The 9,879-nt window shown below is 36.2% G+C and overlaps 1 protein-coding gene across 1 annotated transcript; it reads left to right on the top strand.

Moving 5' to 3' along the window:
* The first annotated feature begins 245 nt into the window (after positions 1–245).
* On the top strand, positions 246–8,051 carry LOC129100708 (zinc finger protein 345-like). The gene is given in 6 exon segments (XM_054610149.1): positions 246–551; positions 707–1,745; positions 2,991–3,090; positions 6,315–6,985; positions 6,987–7,031; positions 7,033–8,051. Coding segments are annotated over 6 exon segments (2,388 nt in total). The 5' UTR covers positions 246–379; the 3' UTR covers positions 7,394–8,051.
* The last annotated feature ends 1,828 nt before the right edge of the window (positions 8,052–9,879 follow it).

Below are 9,879 nucleotides of genomic sequence, written 5' to 3'. Positions count from 1 at the left end.
TGATAGTAATTTGTTAAGATTACTAACATTTTTAATTCATGTATATTTTTCACAGTGTCATTGCTACTTTTACCTACCTGTGTCAATTTCCTCCATCTCTTCTTATATCTTTGTTATTATTTTCAATGTTTTCCTCAAAATAACTAAAAAAAATAGATTCATGTCCCTGTGAGGTGAAACCAGACAGATGTTCAAGCACAACCTTTTTTGTTTCTTTAAAGCGGAAATAAAAAATAACTCTCGTCCACCGTCGGAACTTATCAGTGTGACATCCAGCGGAAGTAAACAACACAAGCGCCTGTATCGTCAGCTGCTCGCACGTGTGGAGCTGGCTGTAAAAAACGATATTGTAGACGTTGCGGAGGTAATTATTCCAACAATGTCCTCAGTTGAGTCTTTGAGAGAGTTTGTCACCGAGCGACTCACTGCCGCTGCTCAAGAAATATTCGGAGTCTTTGAAAAAACTATCTTCCAGTACGAGGAAGAGGTCGACCGTCAGCGCAGACTGCTGGATGTCGTTTGGAAACCTGCAATAAAGCTACACAGGATAGGTGTGTTTAATATGAATGGTTCTTGAATTTTTAAAAAAAATTTGATTCATATATGATCCTGATAGTTAAAATAGAACACGCATTGCATTTGTTTGTTCAGTCAAATTTCTATCATCCCAGTAGTATCCTATTTATTTTGTTTTCTGTCCCTCCAGAGCTCCCAAAGCAACATGTCTGTGAGGAGGAGGAGGTTCTCTCTGACCAGCAGCTCTGTGTTCAGGAGAGGAACTCCAGTCTGGACCAAGAGGACCCAGAGCCTCCACAGGTTAAAGAGGAACAGGAGGAACCCTGCACCAGTCAGGAGGGAGAGCAGCTTGAACTGAAGCAGGAGACTGAGACCTTTGTGTTGACTCCTAGTGATGAGGAAAGTGACCACGGTAAAGATCAGACTCTGAACATGAGTATTGATGAAAATCAGAGCGTGGTGGAAGAAACACCTCTAGGCTACACTTCAGTTGAAAGCTCTGTAGTACCGGAACCAAACGAGGACCACCAGCTCCTCTCACACAACTCTCATGCAGATAAAAGCCAAGATCAGAAAGGAGGCGAGCATGGATCCTCTGAATCCACTAGTAATGCAGAGCCAAAACCGTTATTCAAGTGCGACACATGTGCGAAAGAATTCAAGTTTAAGTCTAGTTTTTACAGACATCTGAGAACACACACAGGTGAGAAGCCATATTCTTGCAACGAATGTGGGAAACGATTCAGTCAGAAAGCAACATTGAAACCTCATATGAAAATCCACACAGGTGAGAACATGAAGCCACATTCTTGCAAAACATGTGAAAAGACTTTTCCATCTAATAGTCAGTTGCTGGTCCACATGAGAAAACACACAGGTGAGAAGCCATATTCTTGCAATGTATGTGGGAAAGGATTCAGTGTGAAATCATCATTGACCTTTCACATGAAAATCCACACAGAGGAGAACTTCAAGCCACATTCTTGCAAAACATGTGGAAAAGATTTTCGACATAGTGGTAACTTGGTGGTCCACATGAGAACACACACAGGTGAAAAGCCATATTCTTGCGAAACCTGTGGAAAAGATTTTCGACATAGCAGTGTCTTATTGGTTCACACGAGAAGAGCCCACAAGGGGGAAAAACCGTTCATCTGCAAGACCTGCGGGAACAGATACTTAGCTGCGTTTCAATTGGCAAGGCATGTAAGATGGCATACAGACAAGTAGCCTTGTAGTTGGAAGATACATGGGAGCTCACTCAGTTCTTGAGTTAATAATTCCTGCAAATGTTTGACAAATTAGATTTTTCTTTTGGTTTTAGAATTGGTATATACTTCAGTAATATGAGTGGATTGTGAACACAGATGTTTAGCTTGAGAAACACTCTCTGTATTGTTGAGTCAGTTATGTTGTCATCATTACAATGAGACAACTTTTCTTTTTTGTCTACAATGTGTCATTTATTTTATATTTTTATTTATTTTTTGGATTTTATTGGTGGCACAGAAACAAAAATTGTAGATGGAGTGCTACATGGTGCTGTCACAAATCAGCCAAAGCAATAGTAATGAAAAGTGAATGAATTGTAAAGATCAGTGCTCAAAGGGAAGTGAGCAATGAAACTGTTTTTTGATCTCATGTATGTATTCTAACAACAAAGCTTCATGAGGTGATGACCAGTCATTGTGAAGAATTGTTCTTTTACGAGTGTTAAGTTATACCATGCAAGAGGTGTTTTAATGTTGCAAATCACCGGCTTTAGATGGTTAATTTTTGATTTAATACCGTAGCTGATGCATATCAATAGTTTGAGCAGTGGAGCTGCCTCGAGTTGAGCAAGATGTGGTGGAATGTAACTGCATGTACGCAAATGCTGTATTGATGAACCTGGAAGCATTACACTGCTATTATTTTTCTACTAATGGACATTGAACTCTGAAACCACTCTGTATGCACGCTTTACCCCACCTTATATTTTGTGTTCAAAATGTATGCATATTTCTTTTCTTTTCAGTGTTGACCTATCTGGGCATTTACTGGCAAAATAATACCCTTTAGCTGATAGGAAGTGGTTCAAACTGTGGTGGTACAGACTTAAATATTGCCGATTTGTTCACTAACAACTTTACATTCTGTAACGAGGAGGAGGTTCTTTTTATGTTGACTCCTACTTATTAGGGTGTTTGTATACTTCAATAAATCTTTGGCTGATAGTAATTTGTTAAGATTACTAACATTTTTAATTCATGTATATTTTTCACAGTGTCATTGCTACTTTTACCTACCTGTGTCAATTTCCTCCATCTCTTCTTATATCTTTGTTATTATTTTCAATGTTTTCCTCAAAATAACTAAAAAAATAGATTCATGTCCCTGTGAGGTGAAACCAGACAGATGTTCAAGCACAACCTTTTTTGTTTCTTTAAAGCGGAAATAAAAAATAACTCTCGTCCACCGTCGGAACTTATCAGTGTGACATCCAGCGGAAGTAAACAACACAAGCGCCTGTATCGTCAGCTGCTCGCACGTGTGGAGCTGGCTGTAAAAAACGATATTGTAGACGTTGCGGAGGTAATTATTCCAACAATGTCCTCAGTTGAGTCTTTGAGAGAGTTTGTCACCGAGCGACTCACTGCCGCTGCTCAAGAAATATTCGGAGTCTTTGAAAAAACTATCTTCCAGTACGAGGAAGAGGTCGACCGTCAGCGCAGACTGCTGGATGTCGTTTGGAAACCTGCAATAAAGCTACACAGGATAGGTGTGTACAACTCAATCATTTAAAAACACTAAACAGAGTCATTCTCATTCATATTTAACAAAGTAATAACTCCTACATTTCTACCTTCAAATAGGTAATTTCTTTCATTTATAAGGTGTGCTATATATATATATATATATATATATATATATGATATTTTTCTAAATAATTCCAGACAATAACTGATGTTCATGTGTTCAGGAAATCTCTGACTCCGCTCAAACTAAAAGTCAAACATTTTTACTGGACCAATTAAGAGATCTTTCAAAGTAAAAGTCCTACATTTGTGCACAAAAAAAGCAAATTTCTGAATATTTAAGGTGCTATTAAAAGAGTTTTCTCAATAATTCCAGTCAATGACTACTGCATATTTGTTAAGGATATCTCTGAATATACCCTCACTGAAAATCTGACATTTTTACTGTACCAAAGAAAAGATTTTACATGGTAAAAGTCCTACATTTATACGAAAACATATCTAATAACTGAATATTTTTGGGTCTATAAAAGGTATTTTCTCAATAATTCCAGACAATGACTATTGTTTATGTGTTCAGAACATCTCTGACTGCACTTATACAAAAAATGTTTACTGTACAAAGTGAGAGATCTTTCAAAGTAAAAGTCCTACACTTATACCGAGAAATATCCAATAACAGAATATTTGAGTTGATATAAAAAGACTTGCCTCAATCATTCCATAATAAGACTGATGCACATCTATACAAGATATCTCTGACTACACCCAAACTGAAAGTCAAACATTTTTACTGTACAAATTCAGAGATTTTTCAAAGTATAAGTCTCACATCTCGTCATTATCAAGAATTATCAAGGAAATTATTTTTATAGCATCTCAAATATTCTTAAATGTACCGAATTATGATTAAAAATTGGGACTTCTCCCATTGTAATATCTTTAAATTAAAACATTAAAACTGTTTGACTTTTTGTAAGCCTGTTGACAGAGAAGTCTTGAACACAAATCTGGAAATTTTAAGAAAAAGTTATTTAATAAACACCTCAAGTATTCAGAAATTAGATATTTGAAGTTAGAAATGAAGGACTTTGGTACAGTAAAAATCTTTGCTTTTCAGTATAGGTGAAGTCTGAGACGTACTGAACACATATGCATTGGTCATTGTCTGGAGTTATTGAGATAAGTCTTTTTATATCACCTCAATTTTTCAGTTATTAGATATTTCTCGGCACAGATGTAGGACTTTGAATTTGGAAAATCTTTAAATTGGTATAGTTAAATGTTTTGATTTTACATATCGGTTGGGTCAGAGATGTCCTCAAAAGAAATATATCAGTCATAGTCTGGAATTACTGAGAAAATACTTTTTAGAGCACCTTAAATATTCAGTTATTAGATATTTCTCCATACAAATTTAGGACTTTACCTTTGAAAGATCTTGTAATTTGTACAGTAAAAAGGTTTGATTTTCTTAACAAGTATAGTCAAAGATGTCCTGAACACATATGGATCCGTCATTGACTGGAATTATTGAGAAAAATATTTTCCAGAACCTTAAATGGAAATTAGCCTTTTAAATGCACAAATATAGGACTTTTAACTTGAAATATCTTCTAATAGCTACAGTAAAAATGTTTGATTTTCTATATGGGTTGAGTAATAGATTTCCTGTGCAGATGTGAGTCAGTCATATTCTGGAACTATTGAGATAAGTCATTTTGTTGCACCTCATATATTCAGAAAAATAAAATCTAAAATCTCTGAATTTTTACAGTAAAATTTTTTGATTTTCAATATGGGTGTAGTCAGATATGTCCTGAAAACAAATATATCAGTCATTGTCTGGAATTATTGAGAAAACAAATTTTATAGAACCTAAAATATCAGTTATTACATATTTCTCAGTTCAAATGTAGGTCTTTTACTTTGAAAGATCTTCTAATTGCTACAGTAAAAAAATAGGTTATTTTTTTTGTATAAGTGCAGTCAGAGATGTCCTGAACACATATACATCAGTCATTATGTGGAATTATTGAGAAAATACCTTTTTATAGCACTTAAAATATTCAGAAATGACCTGTTTCTCTGTACAAATTTAGGACTTTTACTTAGAAAAATGTCTTAATTGGTTCTGTAAAAAAGTTAGATGTTATGTACCAGTGGAGTCAGAGATGTCCTGAACACATATTAAGTAGTCATTGTCCGGAATTATTCAGAAAAGTATTTTAATATCATTTAAAATAGTCAGAAATTAGTTTTTGGAATGTACAAATTTAGGAATTTGGAAACTATCTTAATTGGTACTGTAAAAATGTTTGATTTTCAGTATGGGTTGAGTTAGAGATGTCCTGATCTGGGCCGTTTGAATGCGTTTACCATGAGTGTTAGTATTATAGGTGCACTAAAATTGCAGTGTTGGCTAACTTGACCACGGAGGTCCAAGTGTCTGCCGAGTTGACCACAGTTCGTCTACTGTCGTGGTATCCAGGGTGCTGGATGCCTGGTTTCATGTGATTGCACTGTTTGCATTCTCTTCTTTACCATCTGAGTATTCTCATATTTATTTTGGCTTCTTCCCTTCCAGAGCTCCCAAAGCAACATGTCTGTAAGGAGGAGGAGGTTCTCTCTGACCAGCAGCTCTGTGTTCAGGAGAGGAGCTCCAGTCTGGACCAAGAGGACCCAGAGCCTCCACAGGTTAAAGAGGAACAGGAGGAACCCTGCACCAGTCAGGAGGGAGAGCAGCTTGAAGTGAAGCAGGAGACTGAGACCTTTATGTTGACTCCTAGTGATGAGGAAAGTGACCACAGTAAAGATCATACTCTGAACATGAGTATTGATGAAAATCAGAGTGTGGTGGAAGAAACACCTCTAGGCTACACTTCAGTTGAAAGCTCTGTAGTACCGGAACCAAACGAGGACCAACAGCTCCTCTCACACAACTCTCATGCAGATAAAAGCCAAGATCAGAAAGGAGGCAAGCATGGATCCTCTGAATCCGCTAGTAATGCGGAGCCAAAACCGTTATTCAAGTGCGACACATGTGCGAAATAATTCAAGTTTAAGTCTGGTTTTTACAGACATCTGAGAACACACACAGGTGAGAAGCCATATTCTTGCAACGAATGTGGGAAACGATTCAGTCAGAAAGCAGCATTGAAACTTCATATGAAAATCCACACAGGTGAGAACATGAAGCCACATTCTTGCAAAACATGTGAAAAGACTTTTACATCTAATAGTCAGTTGCTGGTCCACATGAGAAAACACACAGGTGAGAAGCCATATTCTTGCAATGTATGTGGGAAAGGATTCAGTGTGAAATCATCATTGACCTTTCACATGAAAATCCACACAGAGGAGAACTTCAAGCCACATTCTTGCAAAACATGTGGAAAAGATTTTCGACTTAAAAGTCACTTGGTGGTTCACATGAGAACACACACAGGTGAGAAGCCACATTCTTGCAACGTATGTGGGAAACGATTCAGTCAGAAAGCAACATTGACCATTCATATGATAATCCACACAGGGGAGAACTTCAAGCCATATTCTTGCAAAACATGTGGAACAGATTTTCGACATAGTAGTAACTTGGTGCGCCACATGAGAACACACACAGGCGAGAAGCCGTATTCTTGCAAAACCTGTGGAAAAGATTTTCGACGTAATAGTCAGTTGGCGGTCCACATGAGAACACACACAGGCGAGAAGCCGTATTCTTGCAAAACGTGGAAAAGATTTTCGACGTAATAGTCACTTGGTGGTTCACATGAGAACACACAGGTGAGAAGCCATATTCTTGCAACGAATGTGGGAAACGATTCAGTCAGAAATCATCAGTGAAAGGTCATATGAAAATCCACACAGAGGAGAATTTCAAGCCATATTCTTGCAAAACATGTGGAAAAGATTTTCGACGTAATAGTAACTTGGTGGTCCACATGAGAACACACACAGGTGAAAAGCCATATTCTTGCGAAACCTGTGGAAAAGATTTTCGACATAGCAGTGTCTTATTGGTTCACACGAGAAGAGCCCACAAGGGGGAGAAACCGTTCATCTGCAAGACCTGCAGGAACAGATACTTAGCTACGTTTCAATTGTCAAGGCATGTAAGATGGCATACAGACAAGTAGCCTTTTAGTTGGAAGATACATGGGAGCTCACTCAGTTCTTGAGTTCGTAATTCCTGCAAATGTTTGACAAATTTGATTTTTCTTTTGGTTTTAGAATTGGTATATACTTAAGTAATATGAGTGGATTGTGAACACAGATGTTTAGCTTGAGAAACACTCTCTGTATTGTTGAGTCAGTTATGTTGTCATCATTACAATGAGACAACTTTTCTTTTTTTGTCTACAATGTGTCATTTATTTAATATTTTTATGTTGTTTTGGATTTTATAGGTGGCACAGAAACAAAAATTGTAGATGGAGTGCTACATGGTGCTGTCACAAATCAGCCAAAGCAATAGTAATGAAAAGTGAATGAATTGTAATGATCAGTGCTCAAAGGGAAGTGAGCAATGAAACTGTTTTTTGATCTCATGTATGTATTCTAACAACAAAGCTTCGTGAGGTGATGACCAGTCATTGTGAAGAATTGTTCTTTTACGAGTGTTAAGTTATACCACGCAAGAGGTGTTTTAATGTTGCAAATCACCGGCTTTAGATGGTTCATTTTTGATTTAATACCGTAGCTGATGCATATCAATAGTTTGAGCAGTGGAGCTGCCTCGAGTTGAGCAAGATGTGGTGGAATGTAACTGCATGTACTCCAATGCTGTATTGATGAACCTGGAAGCATTACAGGGCTATTATTTTACTACTAATGGACATTAAACTCTGAAACCACTCTGTATGCACGCTTTACCCCACCTTATATTTTGTGTTCAAAATGTATGCATATTTTTTTTCTGTTCAGTGTTGACCTATCTGGGCATTTACTGGCAAAATAATACCCTTTACCTGATAGGAAGTGGTTCAAACTGTGGTGGTACAGACTTAAATATTGCCGATTTGTTCACTAACAACTTTACAGTCTGTAACGAGGAGGTTTCCTTGTCTTGACTCCTACTTATTAGGGTGTTTGTATACTTCAATTAATCTTTGGCTGATAGTAATTTGTTAAAATTACTAACATTTTTTATTCACCTATATTTTTTCACAGTGTCATTGCTACTTTTACCTACCTGTGTAAAGTTCCTCCATGTCTTCTTACATGTTTTTTATAATTATTTTAAATGTTTTCCTCAAAATAACTCAAAAAATAGATTCATGTCCCTGTGAGATGAAACCAGACAGATGTTCAAGCACAACCTTTTTTTTTTTTATTAAATCGGAAAGATAAAATAACTCTCGTCCACCGTCGGAACTTATCAGTGTGACATCCAGCGGAAGTAAACAACACAAGCGCCTGTATCGTCAGCTGCTCGCACGTGTGGAGCTGGCTGTAAAAAACGATATTGTAGACGTTGCGGAGGTAATTATTCCAACAATGTCCTCAGTTGAGTCTTTGAGAGAGTTTGTCACCGAGCGACTCACTGCCGCTGCTCAAGAAATATTCGGAGTCTTTGAAAAAACTATCTTCCAGTACGAGGAAGAGGTCGACCGTCAGCGCAGACTGCTGGATGTCGTTTGGAAACCTGCAATAAAGCTACACAGGATAGGTGTGTACAACTCAATCATTTAAAAACACTAAACAGAGTCATTCTCATTCATATTTAACAAAGTAATAACTCCTACATTTCTACCTTCAAATAGGTAATTTCTTTCATTTTTAAGGTGCTATGATATATATATATATCATATATATATATATGTGTATATATGTATATATATATATGTATATGTATGTATATATGATATTTTTCTAAATAATTCCAGACAATAACTGATGTTCATGTGTTCGCTCAAACTAAAAGTCAAACATTTTTACTTTACCAATTAAGAGATCTTTAAAGTAAAAGTCCTACATTTGTGCATTTAAAAAGATAATTTATGAATATTTAAGTTTCTACAACAATATTTTCTATCAATAATTGCAGACAATGACTCATCCAAGTGTGTTCACGACATCTTTGACTGTACTTGTAAAGAAAACCAAACATTTTTACTGTACTAATTAAGAGATCTTCAAAGTAAAAGTCCTACGTTTTTACCGAGAAATATCAAATTTATGAATATTTAAGGTGCTATTAAAAGAGTTTTCTCAATAATTCCAGTCAATGACTACTGCATATTTGTTAAGGATATCTCTGAATATACCCTCACTGAAAATCTGACATTTTTACTGTACCAAAGAAAAGATTTTACATGGTAAAAGTCCTACATTTATACGAAAACATATCTAATAACTGAATATCTTTTGGTGCTATAAAAGGTATTTTCTCAATAATTCCAAACTGACTGATGTATACAGCGGGTAAAATAAGTATTGAACACGTCACCATTTTTCTCAGTAAATATATTTCTAAAGGTGCTATTGACATGAAATTTTCACCAGATGTTGGTAACAACCCAAGTAATCCATACATACATACAAACAAAACAAAACAAATAAATTCAGGAATTAAGTTATGTGTAATAAAATGGAATGACACAGGGAAAAAGTATTGAACACA

Source organism: Anoplopoma fimbria, chromosome 13 (genome assembly GCF_027596085.1).
Source record: "Anoplopoma fimbria isolate UVic2021 breed Golden Eagle Sablefish chromosome 13, Afim_UVic_2022, whole genome shotgun sequence".
Taxonomy (NCBI): Eukaryota; Metazoa; Chordata; class Actinopteri; order Perciformes; family Anoplopomatidae; genus Anoplopoma; species Anoplopoma fimbria.
Note: the sequence above shows the minus strand (reverse complement) of the source record. Positions and strands in the feature narration are given on the sequence as shown.